The sequence below is a fragment of the Camelus bactrianus genome, chromosome 26, assembly GCF_048773025.1.
Source record: "Camelus bactrianus isolate YW-2024 breed Bactrian camel chromosome 26, ASM4877302v1, whole genome shotgun sequence".
Classification (NCBI taxonomy): Eukaryota; Metazoa; Chordata; class Mammalia; order Artiodactyla; family Camelidae; genus Camelus; species Camelus bactrianus.
Window position 1 is genome coordinate 30,488,769 of NC_133564.1, and position 27,061 is coordinate 30,515,829.

The 27,061-nt window shown below is 39.8% G+C and overlaps 2 protein-coding genes across 3 annotated transcripts in view; both read left to right on the forward strand.

Moving 5' to 3' along the window:
* ADAM32 (ADAM metallopeptidase domain 32) overlaps nucleotides 1-16,147 on the forward strand; it is a 79,157-nt gene extending 63,010 nt beyond the window's left edge. Inside the window, exons 20-24 of the mRNA XM_045518873.2 lie at nucleotides 986-1,145; nucleotides 3,190-3,222; nucleotides 9,493-9,531; nucleotides 13,044-13,085; nucleotides 16,010-16,147. Of these exons, the coding sequence (XP_045374829.2) occupies nucleotides 986-1,145; nucleotides 3,190-3,222; nucleotides 9,493-9,531; nucleotides 13,044-13,085; nucleotides 16,010-16,016 (281 nt within the window). The 3' untranslated portion in view covers nucleotides 16,017-16,147. The remainder of the gene's footprint in view (nucleotides 1-985; nucleotides 1,146-3,189; nucleotides 3,223-9,492; nucleotides 9,532-13,043; nucleotides 13,086-16,009) is intronic.
* Nucleotides 16,148-16,862: 715 nt separating this feature from the next.
* Nucleotides 16,863-27,061, forward strand: part of LOC105071530 (disintegrin and metalloproteinase domain-containing protein 5) — a 46,731-nt gene continuing 36,532 nt past the window's right edge. For both annotated transcript variants that reach the window (XM_074353585.1, XM_074353584.1), the window contains exons 1-7: nucleotides 16,863-17,402; nucleotides 18,142-18,221; nucleotides 21,955-22,010; nucleotides 23,247-23,322; nucleotides 23,592-23,668; nucleotides 25,112-25,289; nucleotides 26,191-26,256. In XM_074353585.1, the coding sequence (XP_074209686.1) occupies nucleotides 16,889-17,402; nucleotides 18,142-18,221; nucleotides 21,955-22,010; nucleotides 23,247-23,322; nucleotides 23,592-23,668; nucleotides 25,112-25,289; nucleotides 26,191-26,256 (1,047 nt within the window). In that variant the 5' untranslated portion in view covers nucleotides 16,863-16,888. The remainder of the gene's footprint in view (nucleotides 17,403-18,141; nucleotides 18,222-21,954; nucleotides 22,011-23,246; nucleotides 23,323-23,591; nucleotides 23,669-25,111; nucleotides 25,290-26,190; nucleotides 26,257-27,061) is intronic.

The following is a 27,061-nucleotide window of genomic DNA, read 5'->3' on the forward strand; positions in this document are numbered from 1 at the left end:
CTGTTTTTTTCTAATACTAACTTTCAAATATGATTGAAGCTGAGTGTATCTTTTAAAATTTTTCTTTACTTATGTCTGACTTTCTCCTTTAAACCACCTTTCAGCCTTTTCCCCCTTTATGATTGATCCTGGGATCTCAGCTCTATACAAGCAACACTTACCCTGTGTCCAGCACGGTTACTGTATGTCTGTTATAGAAGAAATAAAGGAAATCAAAGATGAAAGATTCAGAGTAAATTACTCTCATTTACAGTTTAAATGAGAAAAATCTATTAACTGCTGCTAAAGAGATGACAGAAGGAATGCTAAAGCAACACTGTTTGTTCACCGTGACTGTAGTTTCTGTTATTCATTCATTGATGTAGCCAATATTTACTGAACTCCTTGAACTCCTAGTATACACCAAGTGCTCGTCATGCGGCATGAGGCCTGTACAGTAAGCAAAGCAAAGTCCTGCTCCTCATGGAGCTTAAAGAATACCCAGTGCTAACTGGTTGCAGAATTAGAGTTAGGAATCAGGCCTCCCCATCTTACACTGGTGGCGTTTTAGTAGCAGTGCAATGGCTCAGTGTATAAAAACAGATCCCTAATGTCAAAGAGCCAACAATCTAATGAAAGCAAGATACGCTGAGATATAGTGGGATTCTGTGATAATGCACCTTGTAATGAGGCAAGTTTGCTAGCTAACCTTACAGTTACACACTCCTGCACTACACATTACTGAAGTCTTGGGGCCCCACTTAAGGTGAGATTTTGCTGCAGCTGCTGTGTAATGTAGAACACGTGGGGACTTTCTGTAACTTAGTTTCTATTCTTTCACATGAGAGGTTATAGAGACAAGTATTATGATTATATTATTATTGTTCTCTGTTCCTTGAATAACAATGAAAATTAAGAACATTGTAATTAGTTTGCTGCAACTTGAAAGTAAAAGTAGACAGCTTAATTTTTTTACTCTGGCTTTTTAATGTATTTTCATTTTTAGGTTTAATTATGGAAAAAACCTTTGTGAAGGCTCGGAAGAAACAGTGGCTTCTGGGTATCTACCTGGCTTTACCTGTTCTCACCGTAGCAACCATAACAGCTATTTCATGGAAGCGTTTGAAGAAGCGGCTCACCAAGCAACAGGAATCCCAAAGTAGCGAGTAAGTGGAATTTATGTTCTGAAGTTAAACTTTAATACCATTTAAGTCTAGTCATGTGTAAGGCAATATTTTGAGCAGCAACAATTATTCACTTTTACCAGGAATTTTAAATGCTGTATCAACATCTCTGAGATAGTTTTGAATATCCTTATTTTAATTAAAGATGCAAAAATTTGGGAATGTGGTTTTAATAACTTGCTAACATCATTGCGTTGGTAATTGAGAGAGGAAGAACTAAAATGTATCCATATCTATTGCTTTCAAATACCCAGTGGTTCTCAAAGTGTGACCTGTGTCACCTACAGAAGTACTTATTTAGAATGCAGATTTCTGAGCCTTACCACAAACGAAATACTTCAGTTTGCATTGCTGCCTCATTCAGTGGTCAGTACCGGCGGAACACGCGAGGGGGACCCTGTGCAGATCTCAGAAGCTCTCTCTGCGCAACGTGTCCCTCTCTACAGTTTTGCCCTGAGAATTGTAACTGCCTCCCTAGACTCTGTTACCTCAACTGAGGGAGACTCCTGGCCTTTGCCTGGGATCCTCTCGCTGTACAGAATGGAAACTCTCACCAGGCAGTAAGAAGGGTCAATCAGGGATCTCACCTCTAGTCCCTTCTCTCAGAGATCACTGTCCTGCCTAGTACTCAGCATCTGAAAATCAGTGTTTCATAGCTTTTGTCCAGATTTTCAGTTGTTTCAAGCAGGAGGGTAAGTCCAGTCTGTCATTCCATCCTGGCCAGAGTTGGAAGTATGTCTTTGTGGTTTGTAACTGCGCTTTCGTCGTTGTCTGCGTCTCACACTCTGCTTGACTCCCTCAGGTCGCTCTTGCATTTCACCGTTCTTCCTTCTCTGTCCTGTTCTGGACTTAAGGGTTCTAATTCCTACAAAGATCTTGATGGAAATTCTAAATAGTCTCAAAGTTTTTGAAATCGTTTGTATTTCTTGGTGTGTGAATTTGTCGTTCTTCTGTGGCTGTTGACATGGACTATTAGGGGTTTGTAATCACAGACTCTTTCTCTTCAGTGTCTGGCTTCCCCATGAGAATTCTGCATGCTCTGTGTTGAAAACACATACCTATGGGTTGTTTTATCTTTGCTACCTTTAAAACAAAAACATATGAAGCAATTGCTATGCCTCGTGTTCAGGAATTTGTAGGGGTGTGAACTGGGGTCCTGGAAATAGACTTTTTGGAGGCTTGGGAACCCTACATCTGAGTGATGCAGTTTCCTCCCATCTCTTCCTGCTGCGTATCCCTTCCCCTGCTGCATCCCAGAGGCCACTGCTCAACATTTTTATTATCCCTGTTTAATGGGGTATATGGCCATTCATGGCTCCAGTTTTAATTAAGGAGCTCATTTAGTTTCCCCACATGGAAAGGTCTCATAACTTAACTCCTAAGGAAGGGCTGTTAAATCTCTAGTCCCAAAGCCTGGTCACCAGTTTAGATACCCCTGAAACCGTTTACTTTTAGCCCCTGTTTAGCCTTTGAATTCTGTTTCTTCATTTTTTAAACAGCACCAGGAAAAGTCTTCTCTTGTTAACCTCAGTTATGTATTAAATGTTTGTGTTATTTTTTTCAGCACTCCTCTATGAGGAATGCAAAGGGGGACTGTCCCACCAGCTCATTCTGCCAGATTGTCTAGAAGTCAGTATGGGTTTTAATTCACAAAATGTAGCATTTATTTATCAATGAATAGAAGGATAAAAGTTGGGGTATGAAGCTCAGAATCAGGCATTCAGGGTCAAACCTATGTTCTGTGTTCAGAGGAGACAAGGATAAAGCAAACCTGTGCCTTCTTGACAGTTTCCTCACTGCAAGTTTGAAATGCACTCTTTGTGGATGAGGTGTAGTGGTGGAGGTGAATAAGAATGTTACTTATTTGCATCGTTATTCCATGAACTTAGACACTGTTTCTTGTTTTGATAACTAGTCTTGTGAAAGAGAAAATACTGCTTATAAAATAGCCTATCTTATTCATGCAGTTGGCAAGCTCTCTTAGTACTAACTTTGGACATGATTTTCCATTTTTTTAAATATCTAGATCAGAAAGCAGCACTCACAGAACTGACAGCAGGTAGGTAAACTGGAAGACATCTTAAGGTATGTGTTAAAAATTAAGAACGAATTAACAATTCACAATTAATTTCTAGATACTGTTTGAACAGCTGCAGTTGGTAAAGTAATCCACTGAAAACCAGGCTACTAATTTAGTTTCTAGTAATTTAGTCTCTTATTTATAAATTTAATAAGTGTTTACTGGAAATCCACTCTGAGGAACCAAGGAATAAAATGACTGTTTTTATTAGTAACAGATAACATATGTATAATTAATAAGGAAAAGGATGTATAGTGCCTGGAAGTGACCCAAGCTGGGGAATATTCATGTACTGCTCGGGTAAACAACCAAGCAAACGCCAACATTTGAGAGGTTGTACGTGACAGAACTCAGAACTCAGACCTCATGTATAAATCCAGGATAATTATGGGTTGGTGAGAACTGATGACATTGACAGCTGTGCTGTTCTTTTATCATTAAAAGTAGCATATTGTCCCTGTTAATAGTTTTTAACCATAAACTCAGTCCTTACTGTTTTATAGCTGCTATACCAACTTTCTGTTTGTTAAATTTACCTTATGTAACTTTTCCATCCCTTACTTTCAATCTTTTATTTAAGCTGGTCTCTTAAAAACAGCCTGCCAATGGAATTTAAAAATATGTAATCTCAAGAATTTCTCAGTAGTTGAATTTAATATGTTTATATACTCATGTTTGCTGATATATTTAGACTAAATTCTACCACTTTGTTTTGTGTGTTTTTCTATTTATCCTGCTTTATCAATATCTTCTTTTTCTACTTTCTTGTATTCCATTATGTTGATTGTGATTGTTTTTTCTTTCCTTCTACCAATTCGGTCATTATATGTTCTAATTCTATTCTTTTAGTGATATTCTGTAATTATTAAATTATTATGTTATGATGTATTTAATTATTAAAATTAAATGTAGTTAAAGTTACAACTTTAGATATAACAAATATTTATAATCTTTTAACAATTTAGGGATATTAGCCCATTAAACCCTATACTCTTTTCTACACTCTTGCATATTATTATCATTTGGTTTTTAGTTACTCATGAATTTTAACCTGCTACAAGTAAGTCATCATTATCATTACTATGCTTAATCAAAACCTACTAGGATTTCACTACCTATTTGTCACTTTATTTACTCACTATTCTTTTTAGTGTTCAGTCTCCCTTTAGGTGAAGTACATCTCTTAGAATTTCCACCATGAGTCTGTGTGTAGTGAGCTGTTTATCTTATTCACTTAAAATCGTCTTTATTTTCACTCTCAAGTGTGAATTTATGTAGTGTGGACTTCGAGGCTGAGAGTTATTTTGCCTCAGCTGTTTGAAGATAAGTCAGTGTAGTGCAGCATTCTGTACTGATAATGATAAGTCTTCTGTTTGTGTTTTGATTCATTTATTCCTTTATGGTTAATATGAGTTTTACCTATAGCAGTCTTTGTATTTCTATTGCTGCGTAACAAGTTACCACCCATGTAGTAACTTAAGCAACATCCATTTATTATGTGGATGTTCCGTAAGACAGAAGTACAGGTGGATTTAGCTGGCTTGTCGCAAGGCTGACCTGAAGGCCTGAAAGCCAGGCAGGGTTCTTGGCTCATTCAGGACATAAGAAAAATCCAACTGCTTCCAGCTGTAGGTCTGAGGTATCTATTTCCTTGATGCCTGTCTGCTTGGGTCCCCACCCCCCCTTTCCTAGAGGCCACCTGCATTGCTTCTCACGTACCTCCTTCACCTTTAAAGAAACAAGGGCACACAAGTCTTCCTAAGGCTTTGACTCTCTCTCACTTTCTCTTCTCTACCAGCAGGAGAAAACTCTACTTTTAAAGGGCTGACCTGACTGGGTCAGGCCCACCAAAGTAATCTCTGTATTATAAGAAGATTTGGAGCTTTAATTACATGTGCACAATGTCTTCAGAGTAGTACTTTTGAAGAGTGTTTGAATAACCAAGGAATGGGAGCCATCGTTAGAATTCTGCCTACCACAGCCTCTAAGGTTTATTCTTTGTCCTCACAGTGTGGTTATTTTGTTATAGTGTATTCTGGTAGAGATATTTGTAAAATCATGAACTGGGCCCAATATTTCCTTTCAGTGTGAAGACTCATGCCTTTCTTCAGTTTTGAAAAGTCCTAGCCTTTTTCGCTGCAAGTATTGACTCTCCTTCATTTTAAGTTTTCTGTGTCTAAATTGCTCCATGTTTCTTAACTGGACTGTTATGTATTATATTTCCGCTTACCTAGTGTTCTCAGTGATTTCGCTAAATAATTTAAAATCAGCAACTCTTTTTTTTTTCAGTTCTCTCATGTCTTTTTTTCCTTCTTTTAATTGAGGTGCAGTTGATTTATAGTATTATATAAGTTTCAAGTGTACAACATATTGGTTTTTAATTTTTTATAAAGCTTATACTCTATTTATAGATATTATAAAATATTGGCAATATTCCTTGTACTGTACAATATATCTATGTAGCTCATTTATTTTATACATAGTAGTTTGTATGTCTTACCCCTCCCCCGCTCTTGTCCCTCCTGCCTTCCAACTCTATACTGATAATCACTAATTTGTTCTTTGTATATGTGAGTCTATTTCTTTTTTGTTATATTCACTAGTTTTTTTTTTTTAGATTTGACATGATACCATATAGTATTTGTCTTTCTCTGTCTGACTTATTTCATTAAGCATAATGTTTTCCAAGGACATCTATGTTTTTGCAAATGGCAAGATTTCTTTCTTTTTAATGGCTGAGTAGTATTCCATTGTCTATAAATATATTGCATCTTCTTTATCCATTCATCTGTTGATGGACACAAGGTTGCTTCAGTATCTTGGCTTGGCTAATGTTACTGTGAACACTGGGGTGCGTATATCTTTTCAAATTAGTGTTTTTGTTTTCTTTGGATAAATACCCAGGAGTGGAATTGCTGGATCATATGGTAGTTCTATTTTTAGTTTTTTAAAGGAACCTCATACTGTTTTCTACAGTGATTGCTCCTGTTTACATTCCCACCTGCAGTGTACGAGGGTTCTCTTTGCTTCACATCCTCATTAACATTTGTTATTTGTGGTCTTTTTGATGATAGCCATTCTGACAGTTGTGAGGTGATAGCTTGTCATGGTTCTGATTTGCATTTCTCTGATGATTAGTGATGTTTAGCATCTTTTGTATCTGTTGACCACCTGTATCTCTTCTTTAGAAAAATGTCCATTCAAGTCTTCTGCCCATTTTTTAATCAGTTGTTTGGGTTTTTTTGATTTTGAGTTGTGTAAGCTGTATAGTTTGGGTATTAATCCCTTAGCAGTCATATCATTTGCAGATATTTTCTCCAGGAGATTGGCTTTTCATTTGGTTGATAGTGTCCTTTGCTGTGCGAAAGCTTTTAAGTTTAATTAGATCCCATTTATTTATTTTTGCTTTTGTTTCCTTTGCCTTAGGAGATAGCTCCAAAACAATGTTGCTACAATTTATGTCAAAGACTGTTTTGCCTGCATTCTCTTCTGGGAGTCTTATGGTTTCTGGCTTTAATTCATTTTGAGCTTATTTTTGTGTATGATGTAAAAAATGTGCTATCTCATTCTTTTAGATACAGCTGTGTGGTTTCCCCAGCACCACTTATTGATGAGACTGTCTTTTCTCCTATATATTCTTGCCTCCTTTTTGTACATTAATTGACCATAAGTGCATGAGTTTATTTCTGAGCTCTTTATTCTGTTCCATTCATCTGTGGTTCTGTTTTTGTGGAAGTACTAAACTATTTTGATTACTATAGCTTTGTAATATAGTCTGAAGCTAGAAAGTGCGATACCTCCAGCTCTGTCCTTCTTTCTCAAGATTGTATTAGCCATCAGTGGTCTTTTGTATTTCCATACAAATTTTAGAGTTATTTGTCCTAGTTCTGTGAAAAATGGCATTGGTATTTTGATAGGGATTTCACTGAGTCTGTAGATCACCTTGGGTAATATGGTCATTTTAACAATATTAATTATACCAATCTAAGAACATGGTATATCTTTCCATCTATTGTATCATCTTTAATTTCTTTTATCAGTGTCATAATTTTCTGAGTGCAAGTTTTTTACCTCTGCGTTCCAGGGGTGCTCCCTATGTGGGCTGTGTGGGTCCTCTGTGTTGTGGCAATCTGGCTACTGTAAGTGGCCTTGTAGGCTTGGTTGGCCCCTGTTCCAGGTGGTTGCTGGACCGTGCCTCATGTGGAAGCTACAGGCTGCTGGTTGGCAGGCCAGGTCACAAGACAGCTGGCTGTGAAACCCCAGGGAGGGGGCATGTCCGAGGCTAATGCTGGCTTTCTGGTGGGTGAAGTTGGGTTCCAGAAGATCGCAGGAATGTTGCTTACCCACCAGTGGGTGAAGCCAGTTCCTGAGGCTAGTGCTGGCCCACTGGAAGGCAGATCTGGGTCCTGGGGGTCTGGCTGCAGTGCCCCAGGGTCTCAGAGCTGGTGTTAGGCCAGTCGTGGGTGGGGCTGGTTCCTGACACAGCTGGCTGCAGGGCCCAGGCTGTCTCAAAGCTTGTGTTGGCCTTCTGGTGGGCGGGAACAGGGCTCAGCCAGTCCCAGGGCTGGTGCTGGCCTGCTGGACGGGGCTGGATCCACAGGCTGTGGGGCTGCAGCTGTCCCGGGCCTGCTGCCCACCTGCTGCTGGGTGAGGGTAGTCCTGAGTCTAGGGCAGGCTCACTGGTGGGCAGGGCCAGGGGCTCCAGGGCTGGGACCTGCCTACTTATGGGTGGAGCTGAATCCCAGAGGCTCTGGCTGCAGAGCCCTGGGGCTCCTGAGTCTGGTGCCTGTGCACTGGTGTGTGGGGCTGGGCCCTGGGCCCTCTGGTGTGCAGGGCTGTGGCCCAGGGTGGCCATGGGCTCAGGGGGGGTCTTAAGCTGGTAGGTGAAGCTATGTCCCTGTTCAATTATTTGCTTGTCCCACTACTGGTGCCTATTGGATGTGGGGCTGGGGTGGGACTGGTCCTGGGGCTAACCGGCTAGACAGAGGATTCCAGAATGGTACTTGCCAGCACCAGTGTCCATGTGGTAGACTGACCTCCCCCAAATGGCTGCTGTCAGTGTCTGTCCCCAGGATGAGTGCCAGTTGCCTCCTCCCTCTCTGGGGGGCTTTCCAAGATCAGCAGGTAGGTCTGACCCAGGCTTCTTTCAGATTACTGCTTCTGCCCTGGGTCCTGGAGTGTGTGAGAGTCTGTGTGCCTTTCAAGAGTGGCGTCTCTATTTCCCACAGCCCTCTGGTTCTCCTGAAAGTATGCCCCACTGGCCTTCAGCTAAATGTTCTAGGGACTCATCTTCCCAGTGCAGGACCCCAGGCTGGGGGTCCTGATGTGGGGCTCAGGTACCTCACTCCTTGGGGAGAATCTCTGCAGTTGTAATTATGCTCCCATTTGGGGGTCGCCCACCCGGGGGTGTGGGTTGACTATATTGTGACTCTGCCCCTCCTGCCCATCTTGTTGTGGTTCCTTCTTTATATCTTTAGTTGTAGAAGATCTTTTCTAGTAGGTTTCAGTTTTTTTCATCGATAGCTGTTCTGCAAATAGTTGTGATTTTGGTATGTCTGTGAGAGAAGAGGAGGTGAGTGTAACATCTTCTTATTCTGCCATCTTGGCCGATCTCATTCTGTCGTTTCTTGTTTAATGAACTCTGTTCTTTTGCTGATCTCTATGGAAATCCTAAACATTCTTTTTTCAAAGTTTTCCTGTTATTTATGTTAGTGTATGAATTGTTTAATTTACTCTGGCTGTGGACATTACCTCTACTGGCTTTTTAAATTTGATTGTAAGGTCATCTGAAGTAGCAGTGATTATGTCATGAGAATGCTGCATATCCTTCTTGTAGAATCCTCCTTGTCAAGATTATGTTATGTTTTACCCTCCTAAGTCATAAATGTTTACAGTGCTTGTTACACGTGGAAATCTAGAGTTCATAGGAAGTGAGAGGAAGTGTCCTGAACCTGTGTGGTGAAGGCTTAAGTTTCCAGTTTTGGTAGTGATGTCCAGTTTGGTAGAGTGATGATCCTCTTTCTATTTGGGAATTTGAGGTATATTTTCTTTAGGGATGTGGTATATGTGTACATAAGGATGTTACTTGTTCACATACCATAATTTAGTGATCTTTCGGAAGGACTCATTAGTGGTGACGACTGGTATAAGAGAGTTAATGCAGGTTCCAGAATAGTCTGGTGCTCACTTGTCATGTACACACAGTTTTTAAAGCATTAATTTGGAAGCATTATTTTCACTTTCATTTAGATCCAGATCAGAAAGTAGCAGCGGAACAGACACTGTCAGGTAAGTACATTAGGACGTATTTCTGAAAATGAGGACGTGTTAAAAATAAGGTGAACAAATTGATAATTAACAATTGGTAAGAATTAACTGAGAAGCAATTCATAAGGTGCTACACACAAAACTAATCCTATTAATATTTGCCAGTCTAGTAACTGGTGAGTATTTGTCTAAATAAATCAATGCCCTCTTCTCTTCACTTTGTTAAGATATGTTGAGAATTTATTCTTGGGAAGCAAAAGAATAAATGATTGTAAAATGTTTATGGTGCTGACTCATAAATGGGGAGGTTTACTTCTTTATTTTGAGACTCTACAGGCAGAAACCCAATATGTATGCTCACGGACAACTGAATGAATGCTTTCCCTGGTCACTTAGGGACAATTTGCTGAAGAAGAAGACGGTAAAGGAATAATAATTCTGTGTATTCCACAGCCGCTCAGGATTACAAAGTAGCTTTAAGTAGGTCTTCCTCTGTTTCCTGAAAGATGGGTATCTCTGCATAATAATACAATATTTGTTTGGTTTCCCCAGTCCAATAGTTTTTGATGGTGTTATTCCACTGAGTTTCCTCCGAAGTACCCTGCTTTTCCAAAACTCCCAAATCTATGGAATAAGCTGTCTAGGCTGCACAACAGGGTTGCATCATTTCTTTCCTTCCAGAAGAGGTCTTCCTCTTTAATTACAGTATCTGCTTTTCTTACCCTTTCTCTCTCTTATTATTATGATCTTCTCCTCTTAGTGACACTTTGGAGTTATGTTACTCTAACCAGACTAAAAAAAACTGATTTTCAATATTATGTCCTCTCAGTGTCAGGGAGTTACTGTATGGTCCTCAAGCACAGTTTACCTTTTCCTCACCTTGGACATACATCTCATAATACTGTGTCACTGTAGAGGGTAAAGGCCATGTTTATCTTGCTCAGTGTTGTATAGCTAGCATGTAGCAGAGTTTGTGGTTAATGGCAGAACTCAATAAGTATTTGTTGAATGAATGAATGATTACTTTCAATCTTTTCCACACACACACAGAGGCAGCCAGACAAAAAACAAATCCCCCCACACAAAGATAACGTAGACAAACACACACACACATCTGTATATCTGTAATGTTATAACTGCCCCCATTTCTCCCTCTCATCTTATCTCTCATCCTGAAACCTTGTTGACATAATTCATCTCTCATAGGATATTACCCACCTACACTGAGTGAGGGCTGACAGCATCATCCATTGGTAAATGTACATTTCAACTGGAGCAGTATAATATGGAATATAAATCCACTGGTCTAACCTTCTGGCTTGGTGTACACCAGGGAAACATTTTTAGGATAATTTTATTCATTTAAATTTACAGAATGCCACTTGACGCTACTGCTGTGCTTTACTGACAGAGCATCCACTGCAGTGTTCAGGTCATTTATTTTTGGAATAATCTTTTTCTGGTGGAAAGTCAGTGGGAAAGACTGTTGAGGTCAAAGATTACAGGGAGGTGGGATGAATCCCGGTATGGGTTATACTCATACCATTTTAGTATAATTAATTTTTTAAATATCTGAATTCAATCAATATTTTCAGTCTTTTTCTAAACAACAGAAGGATGTTAGGTCATTTAGCAGCAAACCCCTATCAGTAAGCTCTCCCATAATGTCATTTGACTTTTAACTTCTTTCCTTTTTTACCTGCATGACTCCCCCTTCATTTGTCAGTTATTAGTGTTACCATTTTACATTAAACGAATACTTACTAGGACTTCACAACGTATTTACCCGTTGCTTTGCTCACTGTTCATTCTTGAGCCCATTTTTTTCATTTTGATTTCCATTTCCCTTTTCCTGAAGTATAGCCTTTTTAGTTACCAGTGTCTGTGGTTATAAGCATTTCGTGGCAAATGTCTGAACATGTCTTTTTTATGCTCGTTTTTGAAAGCTAGCTTGGATGGTTACAGACTTGTAGTTGAGAATCACTTTCCACAACTCTTTTATATTCTGTTGCTGTTAGTGTGTCATTTACTGTCAGTGATGAGCCCTCAGTTGTCAGTCTGATTAATTTATTCATTCCCTTCCAATCAATGTATTTACTCTAAATGACTTCTGAGATTTCCTCTTTGTCCTGAATGTTTTGTTATTTTATTATAACATGTTCTGATAGGATGTGTTTTTATTTGTGCTGCTCTGGATTCAATATAGTCTTTAGATATCAGTACTCAGGTCATTAGTTTTGGGAAAAAATCAGTCATTATCTCTTTAACCATTGACTCTGCTCCGTTCTTTTTCTTTCTGCATGTACAGTGACTGTGTTTGGGAGAGTCTTCTCGCTTTATCCTCCATTCTTAACCGGGCTGCTCATATGCGGTGCTTTTTCACGTCTCTATCTGGCGTTGGTTTCCCCATGTTAGTTTCCAAATCACCCCCCCCTCTCAACAGCTGTCCTTGTCTTGCCTCATTTCTGCCTTGATCTCTGTGGAGATCCAAAACATTTCTATTAGAGGTTTTTCTGTTCTCCATTGATCTTACCATGTGAATTTTTTGTTCTGCTGTGCTCTGGCTGTGGGCATGAACACACAGTCGTTTGTAATTTAGACTTGTAAACTGGTCCTCAGGGGCAATGATTGTTCTCATGGGATTTCTGCAGACCCAAGTTGAAGAGGCACACATTAGCAAGAGAGGAATGTTTCTGGTTTGCCTGTCTAAGGGCATGAATGTTCCAATATTTTCTATGCATGCTGGTTCAGACTTGTGGGTAGTGGAATTAAGGAACTGTGGTCCAGTCCCGATGCATGGTGCAGGCGAGGTGATCCTCTTCCACTGCTTGGCTGGGGCAGGTTGCCTGTTACACTCTCGGTGTCCATAGCTTTCATTATCTCCATTCTAGAGGTCCAAGCTTGGGCTTTATTCTCACTTTCTAACGTCTAAATATCGGTGCCTTATGCTTCTTCCAAGCTAGGATTATTAAAATCACATCCTTCGGGGTATAAGTAATTTGGGTTCCTTTGTAGTCATTCAGCTTTTGCTCTTGTTTGCCCTCTGAATTTCTAGATTCTTCATTTTTTACTGGCAGACAAAAAGCCTTTTCTGACTGTTAAGCTCAGTTGGGTATTAAATTTTTCTGTGGAATAGAAACTAAGCTTTTTATGTGGAATAGAAAAGGGAAGTTATTCCATCAATTAAGTCCTCTAGTTTGCTCAGAAGTAAATGTGAGTTTTAATTTGCAAAATGTAGCAATTTATGTATCAACCAATAATAAGCTAATCTGTAACCTGAAGGTGAAATTTAGGCATTCAGAGTCAAACTTATATACTGTGCTTTGAAATGATAAAGAAAAAAAATGCATCTCTGCTATCTTGATACATTTCCCCACTGGAGGATTTCAATTTTGCATTGTATGTTACACTTGGTGTTGCATACATGCCCCTGGTGTTAAAAGAGCTAGTTTTGGTATAAAATGGCTTGATTATCATTCTTAAAGTAGGCAGTTTCTTAGTATTAACTTTCACACATTTTTATTTTTATTTAGATCCAAGTCAGAAAGCAGTGCCCAAACAAACACTACTAGCAGGTAAGCCACTTAGGAAGTGTTTCTTATAAGTAGGTATATGTTGAAAATGAGAATGAAAAAATAATTGCTTAATATTTTTTGAGCAGCCAGTTAATAAAATACTGCACCAAAACTACTTATTAATATTTTTCATTCTATTGATTAATCTTTTCTTCAGTTACTTAAATTTTTATTGATTGCCCACTGTCTTAATACATAGGAAAAAACTAGTTAAGTCTAATGAGAGACAAGATATTTACAATTGTTTTGTGAAACTAACTCATAAGTACAACATTTTTTGCATGCTTTATGATGAAATACACAAAGGGAGATTTTACTTTTTTGTTCAGATTCCGTTTATACCTACAAACTCATTATGAGCAACTGAGTGAATTATTATCCCAATTAGGAGGAGTTTATCTAAGAGACAGTTATCATAAACACACTAAAATTCTACATTTTCCATGTCCCCAACCCCAGCCCAATAGCTTACAGTTGTGTTGATAAGGGTCCTCTGAACTGTTTTTGAGTTTTCAGTTTTCCCATGTGGCCTTGTGATTCTTCTAAAGTCATCAGATATTTACTGATCTCATCTTCTTTTCTCCCTTGTAGAGTTTTAGGTTTCTTGTACTGCCTTGCATTTTTCCTTAAGGTTTCTTCTTTTAGTTACATTCTGTCCGTTGATTTTCCAGAATATCCTTTATATCCACAGATTAAGTTTCCAGGCTACACCACAGCATTAAGGAGTATCTGTCCTCCCTTATGAAGCCACTCCCTCCAGAAGGGAAGCGCCTGACATTTCTATATCCTTTATTCTGTCTTTGAATGTCTCCTAACATAATTACCCTTTTATAGACATTACTTTCTCCAACTAAGTATGAAGAAAAAAGCTGATTTTCTTTATTGCCTCCACTCTGTGACCATTACCAAGGGGTCTGTGATTTGTGGTACAGTGCTCAGACCCTATAATCCTTTCAGACTTCTGCCTACCTGTGAGCATTCCTTTCCTGATAAACTCTGAAATTCCTTGAGTGTAATGGGCGTATGTATTTTGCTAATCAGTTTATAGTTAGCACCTAGCAGAGTAAATGCTTAATAAGTATTTGTTTAATGAAGGAGTGATTACTCTTCTTTTTTTTTTTTTTTTTAAGGAGTGATTACTCTTAAACTTCACATGCACACGTGACTAATGTTATCACTGCTCCAGCTGTCCCTCCCATTACCTCCCATTATAGAATACGTCATTCACACAGTCATCCTCTTCTGGAAGTGGTGCTCAAGCCTGAGGGACAGTCAGCATCCACAGGACAATGTATATTGCACTGGAAGAGTATAATCTGGAATATCAACCCTAGTCTAGCTTGTATTTAGCATGCCAGAAAAGCATTCTTGGATTACTCTCTGTTTTAAAGTTAATAAGGTTAGGCAGACATAGTTGCTGCGTTTTACTGTTAGAGTGCCCATTATATATTTTTCCCCTGTTTTAAGAATTTTTTTTTTTTCAGTATTTGTTTTCATTTGAAAACCAGTAGGAGACGTTGGTAGAACCAACTCCTTGGGTAAACACTACCACAGCAAAACTCTTTTTTAAAACTGGAAATCTGATGGGTTATATATGCTAGTAGACTCACAAATCTACATATACAATCCCTTTGTCAGTTTTGGGGAAAACTAACTACATTAAATACAGGGGTTTCATGGTCAAAGTAGTAGCAGAAATCTACCGTAAGTTTTGAAAACAGAAAATAGCAGAGGTAGGGAAAGGATGGGAAGGGTAAAACTGTATCACTCTTATCACTGAATTCTCTCCCTAGTCTTACTCTCTATGTTATCATCTTTGTCAGTTAACCTCAATTAATTTGTCTTCAGTGTATTCATTTTCTCTGTCATTCTTTTAGCTGGGGGGTCAGAAACAAGAAATCTGTGGATATAAAAATGGAAAAGAGGCCCAAGAATTTGATTTTTGACTTTTGGTAATAATTAGTATAAAACCAGAAATGTGGCAAATACTTCTTTTTCACCACAATTTTGAAGGAGAAGAAGAAACTGCTATAAAAATATGACTTTGTCAGACTGTATTATATGAAGCTAAAAGCATTATTTCCTTATTTATTTAGATCAAATCACAGAAAAGCATCAAAACACATAGTGATAAGCAAGTGCATTAGGAAGTATCTCTTAAAATAAATATGCTTTAAATTAAAATGAAATTTATGATCTACAGTTGATTCCTAAATATTTTTTGGGTAGATGAATTGGTAAAGTACTGCACCAAAAATAATGTATTAATCTCTACTAGTCTTTATTTTTAATGAGTAATTAAATCACTTTTAAAAGACTTTAGTCTTTTTTCTTCAGTTTAGTAAAGTTCTCTTAAGTTTGTTGGGAATTTGCTCTTGTGGATAGAATGGAATTAAAGAGTTGAATCTAATAAGATATAAGGTACATAAATTAGTCTATAAAATGAATTCATAATCATACCACTTTATCCATTAGGCATTGTAGGCAAAATGCTTAAGGTCTATGAGTTTCTATGTGGCAAAAACAAAACACTGTTTACAACATGAAAAAAGTAAAAGTGATTGGCTCCAAGATTTGGAAGAAGTAAAATTAATATGTATTTAAATCTCTCTAAAATGCAAAGATTTAACTTGGTTGTTGTATTCATGAACATTTCATTGCATGTGGGAAAAATGTTAGACTTTCTCATTCGCAAGTACTTCAGATTAAATATGATGATTCCTCAGAAATCACAGAAAATTGTAAGTAAGTTACTCATAGCCAAATAATTTCACAAGCAAAACTAAAAATTCTTTCTAGAGTTCTTTTTTTGCTGTATGAATTTTTCACTTGGCAGTATGTCAACTGTCTGTACGTTTTGCACTGGAAGTTACTTTATTTGCTACCAGTACCTTCAGCACATGTGTCTTTGTTATCTTCCACAGTAACTAATACTTCCTTCAGAAGGCAACAGACGTTACCAACGGTCTCAGTGAGAAACGAAAATTCTGCCTTTCCTCCCCTGGGCACAGCCAAAGGAGACAATAAACCGAGTGTGGACCCATTTGCAGGAGTGTCTGTTTCTCTTTCGGCCTGTAGGCACCAGTGCTGGGACCCCTCAAGCCACGCAACTAACTGGGGTAGGGCGAACACAGCCTTAAGACCTCTCTGGCCCACAGCTGCCCCTGGATGTGACCCTTCCCACCAGAGAGCCCAGGACCCAGCCCCACTCACAAGCATGGAGGAATCAGCCACAGAAATCCCTGGGCCCTGGCCTGCAGGGAGCCTGTTCTAGCCTCTGCACCAGTCTTAACCACCAGCAGGGAGTAACCAAATGCATGAAAAACCACAATCCCAAAATCTGGGGACCCAGCCTGACCATAGTAGGATAGGTCTTGCCCTGGGACAACCTGGGCCCCAACCCTGCCCACCAGCAGGCCAACACAAGCTTCAGGACACCCCAGACCCTATACCAAACTGTGTCAGGAATTACAGCCCCTTCCCCCAAACCCAGCAATCCGATTCCAGCTCTGGGATCCCTGGGCCCTGCAATCGGACCCTAGGACCCGGCTTGCTCGCCAGTAGTCTAGCACTAACCCCAGTGGGTGGGCAACAGCTCTGGAGTTTTTGCGACCTTGACTCTGCCCACCAGTGAGGCAGCCCTAGCCCCGGGGCCCCCTGCGGTTCTTCAGTCAGCCACCTGGTGACCTGGTCCCACCAACCAGCAGCTGACAGCCTCTGCTCAAGACAGGGCCTGGCAACCAACCAGATCACCCGACAGCCTACCAGCAGCTTTCGCAAACATCTGCATTTTGCCTGTTTGGATGGTATGTAACCAACCAGGAGGGAGCTTGCTTGCTGTCAGTAACTTGAGCATTTTTTATCTTTGTTCCTTCTCCTCACTGCAAGTAGAAAGCACTTCAAAAATCGCCGGCCTAAGTAAAAGATACAAACAAAGCCGTCGCCAGGCACCGTCGCCAGGCACCGTCGCCAGGCACCGCCTAATCCGAGAATTCAGAACCGCAAACAGCGCAGCCTCTCCTCCGTTAACGAGAAACCGAATGTGTGTGTCGCTGCTGTCTTCCCTGGAGCCCCATCCGCCCGCCCGCCGGGATGCCCACTCACCTCCAGAGGCAGCAGAGAGCCGTGGTGCTGCTGCTTCCTTCCAGCGCTTTCTCGCTCCGCAGCCCGCCCCTTCTCCTCCGGCGCGCGGCGCCTCCACGCGCCCCAACGCCCCAACCGCCGCCTGGTACTGGGCAACGGGGCTCCAAGTCAGCGGAGCCATGTTCCTTCTTCTGGTCCTTCTCGCCGGCCTTGGGGGGCTACACGCAGGCCCCAGTAAGTCCAGAGCCTTCCTGCCCTCCCAGCCCAGGCCTCGGAGGAGACTGTGTTGGGTTCGGGGGCTGTCCGTGTTGGTCCTGGATCCAGGCCGGCCCGACCTTACCCCTGCCCCCCCGCTCTCCCCACCTTGCGCTGTCTCCTTACCTTTGGCTTCCAGGTCCGTAGCCAAGAAGGCAGAGAGGAGCCTCCGGGCAGAAACTCTTTTCACTTCACAGCGGTGGGTTCCTTGTCTGTAAAATGGGCAGAAATGGAAGATGTGGTCTTTTCCACAGACGGAATTTTGCTGTTCTAGAAATAACTGCAGCGCCGTGGAGAAGCTACTTAGCAATGATTTCCTGGTTGAGGGACGGCTGTCTTCCACCTTCTCCGTTGAAAACTGCAGATCACCCTTGTATGCCGTGTTCTACCTCTTTTCCCTGCAAATGATTCTCTTTCTTGATGCACCTGTGTTTTATTTCCACACCTCTTTTACACACCGTAGTATGTTACTCGGTGTAGTCAAAGTGCCTAACTGCCTAGTATGCCTATGGGTGTGTGTAGGGATAGAATAAAAACTTGAGATCTCACAAGCGTTAAGAAATTGGTTGGTAAGAATGACCCAAAGACACTGAAAAGGAAAAGTAGCTGCATAGATTATACCAAAAAGTTGGTAATGTAGAGAAAGAAATAATTGGATTAAGAAATGAGTAATATAAGATATCAAATATCGGAGTAACTTGGCTTATTTTTATTTTAGATCCTCATAAAACATTTCTGCAGACCACAGTTCCTGAGAAGATTTCATCACCTGAGGCAATAAAAGATCCAGAAAATAATGTAATTGGGAAATTATACTTTTATATCAAATAGTGTTAAGTTGCTTTTAGTATCAAGACTACAGGTGCTGAACGTGGGCAGGTGTTCCGTTGTTGGGGGCAGAGCTCACTGCTCTGACCAGGCTCACAACAAGGTCATTTTGGTGTGTGTTAGTTAATGTGTGTGATTCTGTATGTTTCTGTTGAGGATGAAGGAGTCTTAAGGATAGGGTTTGCCGGGGCAAGGGCTTGAGAGAGGCAGGCTCTTAAGTTCAAACACATTTTAACAACCCTGCATTTTTACATCCCACCCCTAGTGAGTACTGTTATTGACATCATGTTTTACATCTTTTTGTTTTGTGTATACCTTAACTAATTGTGGATACAGATAATTTTATTTAGCTGCTAGCTTTACAAGTGGTTGATCCACTACCTTTACTGTATATTTGTCTTTACCAGTGAGGTGTTTTCCTTCCATAATTTTTGTATGTTCAGTTGTGGTCTTGGCTTTTACGCTTAGAGAAGTCCATTCACCATTTCTTGTAAAGCTGGTTTAGAGGTGCTGCACTCTCTTAGCTTTGGCTTTTCTGTAGAGCTGTTCGTCTCCTCTTGAGATCTGAATGAGAGCCTTGCTGGATGGAGTATCTTGGTTGTAGGTCCTCTCCCTTCATCACTGTGCATATAGGGCGCCGCTCCCTTCTGGTCTTCCAAGTTTCTCCTGAAAAGCCAGCTGAAAGCCTTATGGGAGTTCTGTTGCATCTAACTAGTTGCTTTTCTTTTGCTGCTTTACGAGTCTTTATTTTTAATTTTTGACATCTGAATTTTGGAGTGGACCTCTTTGGGTTCATTTTGCGGCTTAGCAGGCTGTGATTCCTGGACCTGTATGTCTGTCTCCTTTCCATTCCTACGGATGTTTTCAACTATTATTTCTTCAAATAAGTTGTCTCTCCCTTTCTCTCTCTCTCTCTGCTTCTTGTAATGTGAGTGTTAGTAGGCTTGATGTTGTCTCAGAGTTCTCTTAAAAATTTTTTTTTCTTTTTCTGTTCACCTTGAGTGATGTCTATTCTTTCTTCCTTTTCACTAATCTGTTCTTTGGCACTGTCTCATCTACTGTTGGTTCCTTCAAGTGTATTTTTTTATTTCAGGTGTTGTATTCTTCAGCTCTGTTTGGTTCTTCTTCATATTTTCTGACTCTTGGTAAACGTCTCACTGTGTTCGTCTGTTGTTCTGAGCTCAGTGAGCATCTTTATGATCATTACCTTGGGCTCTTTATTGGGTAGATTGCTTATCTCTGCTTTGCTGAGTTCCTTTTCTGGAGTTTTATTCCTTTGTTTGGAATATATTCTGTCACCTCATTTTGTCTAATTCCCCTTTTTCATTTATATGTCTTAGGTAGGTCAGTTACATTTCCTGATCTTGGAGAAGTGGCCTTGTATAGGAGATGTCCTACAGGGCCTTGAACACACTCCCCTTTGGTCATCAGAGCTGTGTGCTCTAGGGCTGCCCCCACAGGGCTGCATGAGCCCTTCTGTTGTGGTGGGTCCACTGCTGTGGACAGACAGGTAGACAGGGCTGTCCCCCTTCCCAGCTGGCTGCCAAACTCTGCTTTGTAGGAGGGCTGCCAGCCCACGTGGGGCTGGGTCCAGGGCTTACTGGTCGGGGGCCAGGTCCTAGCATGGCTGGCTGTGGGGCTGGTGGTGGAGGACTTGGGCTTGGTGCCAGCCTACTGGTGAGCAGGGCTGTGTCCCCCTGTAGCTGGTTGCTTGGCCTGGGGTTCCCAGGACGGTTGGGGGCCAGAATATGGGAAGGTAAACCCCTGGTGCTAGTGGGAGGCTGGTAAGAAGATTCCAAAATGGTGCTTGCCAGCACCAATGTCCTGCTGGGACTGTGTCCCCAAGGGGAGTTCCAGTCACTTCCTGCCCCTCTGGGATTTTCTCCAAGATCAGTTCAGGACCCTTTTAAATTACTGCTTCTGTGCTGAGTTTCAGAGTGTGTGAGATTTGATGTGTGCTCTTTGAAAACAGTCTCTGTTTCTTGCAACCCTCTGGCCCTCCTGTGCGCCAGCCTTACTGGTTTTTAAAGCAGACGTTCTGTGAGCTGGTCTTACCTGCACAGGACCTCCCGCTGGGGAGCTCCACAGGAGCTCAGAGCCCCCACTCCTTGGGAGAACCTCTGCAGCTGTGGCTGCCCTCCTGCCTGTGTTCACCTCCCCAGGGGAGTGGGTCTTGACTGTACCGCATCACCATGCTCCTACCCATCCACTGTGGCTGCTGCTTCATATCTTTATTCGTGGAAAATCTTTTCTGCTGCTCTTTATACCAGCCATGGTTGCTCCTGACACTGTCCTCTGGGTTTTTAGAGTTTCGCTGCAGGGTGCCCACGTTGTCTTGCTCTGAGGCTAACGTCCAAAAATAGATGTAACTGGCTTAATGTCATTCTCTTTTTTCAAGTGTTGGCTCATTTCTAGAACGTGTCTGCTTTTGTTCACTTTCCAATGCCGTAAGGTCATTTTTATGTGTGTTTTAACCAGAATGTATATTTGTTATCTGTAGTAAGGCTAGTTCTGGTAGCAGCTACTTGACCACAACAGAATGGGAGACACTTTTCCTTGACTTAAGAGAAACTTATTGTTTTCTTTGAAAATGAGTCATTTGTCTCTGGTTTGAGCTGCAAATATTTTCTTCCAGTTTGTTATTTGTGTTATATTTTTATATTTCTTCACATTTTTGTTTGAACTTTTTATTGGGCTATACATTTCAGTAAAATACACAATCTTAATTGATGAAATTTCATGCATTGTAAACATCTGCTTACCCATCACACAGTTCCAGATATAGAATTCTTAGCATCGTAGCAGCATTCCTAGCTTTGTACCCTCCTATAACCTCCCAGTCAGGACCCATAAATGTTACCACTATTCTTATTTCTTTCAGCATAGGTTAATTATGACTGTAGTTTATATACATAAATCCATATCCATATATATATACATATACACATGTTAAATAAATATATCTGTGTATACATGTATATTTGTGTTTATATGGAATCATACAGTAGGTGATCTTTTTGTGTAGCTTCTGTCATTTAACATTTTATCTCTTTGATTCAAATTGACTGACATACTTTTTTTTCTTATGTTCTTCATTCTTTTTTATATTTTCAAGATTTTTTTCTTAGAACTATTTTCTTTCATTAAAAAAACTATTGTTAGTGTTTCTCTTAGTGCAGGTTTGCTGGCAATGAATTCTCTCATCTCCTCTTGTTAGGAAATGTGTTTATTTTGCTTGCGTATTTGCTGGGTATTTTTGCTGGGTATAAAACTCTTGGTTGTATATCATTTTCTTTCAACACTTTAAAGATGTCATTCCATTCCCTTCTGGTGTCCATTGTTCCTGTGGGAGAGTTACACATACTTTATTAAAAATTATTTTGAAGGTGGGCATCTTGGTATTTGGGCTTGGTGAATTGGTGGTGTGTGTCCAAACCAAAAGATAATTACCAGCAAGCTTCTCCCTCAGATATGTGAGCAGTGGTGATTAGTGGGCACGGGGGGACTCTACCACCTAGTTCTCAGTTCCGAATCCTGCCACTGCACATATCCACATGGGAAGGGAAGCATATATAACGGTTATATATTATTATTATTATTATTAATTTTGTCAATTTAAAAGCATAACTTAGAGAAAACACTATTTAGCATATATTATTTCCAAATGTTGTTATTGAAATTTTTTTGTGTGCTCGTGTTACAGGTTGCTTATATCATTACAGTAGAAGGAAAACCATATTTTGTCCATCTCAAAAAGCAGTAAGTAATTATTTTATCTTTTCAAATTTTATGAATATTCTTTGGTTTCTTGATTTTTAAAAATAATTATGAATAGAATCATTTCAAATCAAATGTATATTTGATACCTATGTACATTTGTTACCTCTTGTCTATTGGTTATTGGATAAAGTCCTAAGCATGCAAAAGACAATAAAACATGGTGCACAGTTAAAGAATTTATAGTTCAGAAAGATATATTCAGACATATCAATAGAGAAATGGAGAATTTTATTATGATGTGGTATTATGATAAATGTGTAGATAGTATTTGCTAAAAATCAGGGAAGGCTTTTTGGAAAGAGTTAAGAGATGACTTGAGAAGGGAAGATACTTAGCTTTGTAAAGAAGTAGGTAGTCATCTACATAACAGGAGAAATTGTATGTAGACAACTCTTTTGATAAAATCAGTTGAGAATTGATAATACATAGGGAATAGCTCGAGGAGGACACAGGGTCATGGGAGAGTTACTTAGGATGATAATGACTTGATAATAAACTTTTTAATAGTATTAAGATTAAAAAAAACCAATAGAGAGGAAGAGTTAGAAGTTACTGTACCAAAAAGTATGTATCTTCAATACGTGGCCCAGAATAGGATGCTTAATGCGAGTTTAAGGGTTTGTTTTGAACAAAGAAGGTCATCCTCCAGAAATAAAGATACGGTGTGAGGATGGTACAGGTGATCTGAAAGTCAGGTGACATGGAGATTATTGAGATGACTGACAGGAGTGGTGTCTGGATTTTGAATTATGATGTGAGGAGGATAAAAGAAAATTATGACTAAGGTTATTGAGAAGAACTTGGTGCTTCGCTAAGCTTAGTGAATATGAATTTGTAGTGATACCAAGAAGACCTTTTAAAATTCTGTCCTAACTCTGCATTTTAATTTTGAGATTCAGGTTTAAAATCTAGAATTAATGAACAATCAAGACAAAGATTTCAAAGTTCCTTGCTGGAAGTTGAGACCTATTTGGTATTTCTAGCAACTTGGGTTGTTCATTGTGATGCATTTTAGTATTATATGTTACTGTGTGAAAATGCCTCCCTCCGCCCCTAATTTATTGTAAATGACAAGCATTTGGTCAATAGGCTATGCCAAGATAATTGGCACCACTTTAAATTCCTCCGTAAAAGGAAAATAATTGTATTATGAAGAATAATTTCTTCTGTGTTTTCTGATCATAATTCGAGCGTGTTTTTGTGATTTCTGCCTAGATCATTTTTATCTTCAGCTTTTGTTGTTTATTATGACAAAGATGACCACCAACATTCTCAACCTTTGTTAGATCAGGTAAGACTTCAGGTTTTTTTCTTAGAGGTTTCTTATTCTGGATTAAAAAATATATGAATATTATGAAATTACTAGAATATTATTTTACACATTCACTGAAACTGAAGAACCTGGACTAGTTATTTCCACATGGTACCACTTCATTGGGTAATGGCCATTCTTATTACAGTACTAAGGTAGTTAAAGTGGTAAATATAAATGAGATCGCTGGGATGTCCATTTGAAAAATAAGGTATCCATTTGTTTTTCTCTGTGTATTTTTTTTTCAGATGGATTGCAGTTATCATGGATATGTTGCAGGTTTTCCAAATTCTCTTGTGTCACTCAACACTTGTTCAGGACTCAGGTTGTAGCCTATTTAAAGCTAATTCCACTAGCCAGTATTCGGTCTTGTTAGTCTATAAGTTGATCCTCCATGTGTCTTTTCTGTCACCTCTGTTATTTCAGTTTTCTAAGGAGTGAAGTAGAATTGCTGATTAAATTGGTCCAGAATGCGTTCCAGATGGGAGGCTGCTTGTTGATTCTAACAAGAGGCTTTGAACAATCTTGAGTGTAGGGGGTATTGATTGGATGTCTCCATACTTGTTTAGTCTTTCCAAATTCTTTGTTTTTATTACTGGGAAAAGGGGAATAAGAGTTACCTCGGTTCTTAGTCACCCCCCAAAAAAGAATTTTTAACGAGAGATAGAAAGCATGATATAAACAAGATTTTATTAGTAAAGAAAAAAGTTAGTAAAATATAGTACACTCCTGAGAACGGGGAGTGGGCCAATCCAAAAGAGAAAAAAATGGCGCTGCTCCTTTGTTTTTCCTGTTTTTATTTCCTGGCTTGGGGGCTGTTTTTGTGATTGATTGATTGATTCATGGCTCAGGTTCTTTGAGTGTTCAGGCTGACTGACAGCTGTTTCCCTATGCTCAGGCTGACTGACAGCTCAGGTTCCCTGTGCTCAGGCACTCCCATCTGTTTTATGCATGCTTTTACTCATGATGCACACAGAGAAACCTATGGGAGGGGGTCTCAAACTGTAATGTTAATTACATTATAATGAGCATTGGGTCAAGTTAAGCTGGGTCCTTCTCTCCAGTGTGCAGCCATAGCGCTTGATTTTAGCCAGCTTCTTTGCTGGCCTTCATTTAGAGAAAGTAAGTTTTTTGGAGCCCCTTATCCTGAGCGCAGGCTTATGGTTATTTTCTGGGTTGCTCCCTCCCCCTTCTCCCCTTGCCTGGTGCTCATTTCTGTCTGCCTAACATTTTTTACTGGTTTCTTAATTTCCTAGGATGGTTGACAATTGTAGAATACCTGAGTCTGATAGGTACTTTGGCTTGCCTCACAGTCATTTTTAGGCAGGTGGTACCTTTAATTCAGGCCACACAAACAAATGATTTGGGACATTGAACATCAAGGGAGAGTTAGGTTTTTTAAAAAGAGGAAAGGGAGCTAAGAGTAAGGAGGAGAGTGCCTGTAGATCCCAAAGGCTGGCTTAGAAAAATCGACACCATAAGTAGAGATCTTATCCTTTTTAAGCACATGGATGCATGCCACTAGCATGCTTTCTTTAAGATAATCAAAATGTTTCTGTTAGAATGTTTGTAATAAAAAGCCATATGTATCCTGTGTTATTGCTGGTCCAGTTCTGGGGTAACACCTCAAAGAATAAAGAGAGAAAGTACAAAAACTGAAGTGACTTTACATGTAGGAAAACTTTTTTTGGCCAACATTTCTCTTTAGAATATTAGATTATGGTTCTGGTAGAATCATCTCAGACTTGTTTTGATTATTTTATTTCAGGGGAATATTGCAGTTTAAAAACGTCTCATATGGAATTGAACCAATGGAGGCTGTATCAGGATTCATGCACATGATTTATGAAGAAAAAAATGATGACAGTAATATTCCTCTGTTGTGGGAAAATGACACTTACAGCTATAGGAGGAACTCAGAGTATCCTGTCAGAAAAGGTTCAGAAGTAAGTGTTGACATTTATTTTAGCTTTTTAGTATAATTTTATGAAATGAAAAATACTTTCAGAGCAAAATTTGGTGACTTGCAAATTTTAAGTTGATTTTACTTTTTCCTGACGGCCCTGCGTGACTTTTAAAATGGATAGAGAATGAATTAAGTTCTTTGTAATGCCTGTAATTAGATGAAAGTTTAGCAAAAACTTAGGTAATTAATCTGGGAAATAGATATGTGAATATAGGATTAAATAAACCAAAAAACTAATTTTCATAGGTGGGCATTTGGATAATTAATGTAAATTATTCCCTTTCCTCAATTATTCTGATAATTCAGTGCAACTAATATGTGATTTAGATTTCTAAAGAAGTCTTTGTTACACGAGAATTCAGAAATGAATACTATCAGTGGCTTACATAAGGTTCATGTAAGGCAAGCTGATAAATTCTTCCTCCACAAAGACCTGTAAGCTGCCATACGTAACATTCCCGGCTCTAGTAAACTGCCATTGATTGTCAACTTTAGTAACATTTTTCTAAACTGCATTGTTTGTCAAAACTAGTTTCTAATAATTGGTAGCAGAAAACTGCCCAAGTGGAAGATGACTATGAGAAATTATCATAAGACTAAGGAAAGTTTTGTGTTATAAACTTAATATTTCCAATTTCAGCTATTGCTAAAATCAAAATATATCTGGGTTTTTGTATAGCTTGGAATCTCATTGAAAATTCTTTAACCACAGGCACGTTTTGGAGTGGAATTTTCTGCACGGTACCCACATTTTGTATTTTGCAAATCACTTTAATATGTAATCAGTAGCAGTAATGTCTCTCAGTTTTATCTCTGAACATAATTTCAATAGGAGGTAAATTTGTGGAAATTTCTCAGGACTCATGTTATGTGTTTTTCAGAGACCTCAGTATTTCAAGTTATTCCCCCAGTATCTTGAGATGTATATTGTTGTGGATAAAAATATGGTAGGTCTTTTTTTACGCATTGTTATTTATAAACTATTGAACATTTGTCTTTAACTTGATTTCAGTGGTGTACTTGAGCAGGCAGCCCAGTCAGGGGCTCTGAATCTGCAGAGCAGAGACAGTGGCCCTGACTGGCCAGGGAGTTGAGTACAGTTCTTTCTGATTTAATACACAAATACCATTTCCATTCCGGGGACTGTTTTGCAGCCCCAGTTGGGCAAGAAACTTATTTAATTACATAACTGGAGCCTTGGGACTCTGTGAAGCCGCTCCTGCAGCTCCAATTGATGCAGGAAAACAGATGTGGGGCATGAGAAGGGCTGTGTCCCAGGCTTTGGTTGAGCCCCTGGAATGTCCTCGCCAAGTGTGGGTCCTTAGCTTTGCGCAGGAAAGAATTCAAGAGCGAGCCACAGTTGAGTAAAAGTAGATTTATTCAGAGAGATACATTGAAAGGCAAGAGAAAGACCATGAAGTGTGAGGGTTGGGTACACATTCCATAGACAGAATGTGGGAATGTGGGCCACCTCTGAAGAGGGAGAGAGAGGGGTCGCAGTGAAGTGCTGTGTTGCGTTTTTATGGGCTTGATGGCTTCATATGCTAATAAGTGGAAGGACCAGTCTAAGTAGCCTGGGGAAGCGGCTGGGATTCCCAGGAAGTTGGCCATTTCCCACTCTTTGACCTTTTGTGGCTAGCCTTGGCACTGCCATGGCGCCTGTGGGCATGTTATCTATCATGTTAGTATATTACAGTGGGCGTATAATGAAGCTCAAGACCTACTAGGAGTTAAATCTCCCATCATCTTGAG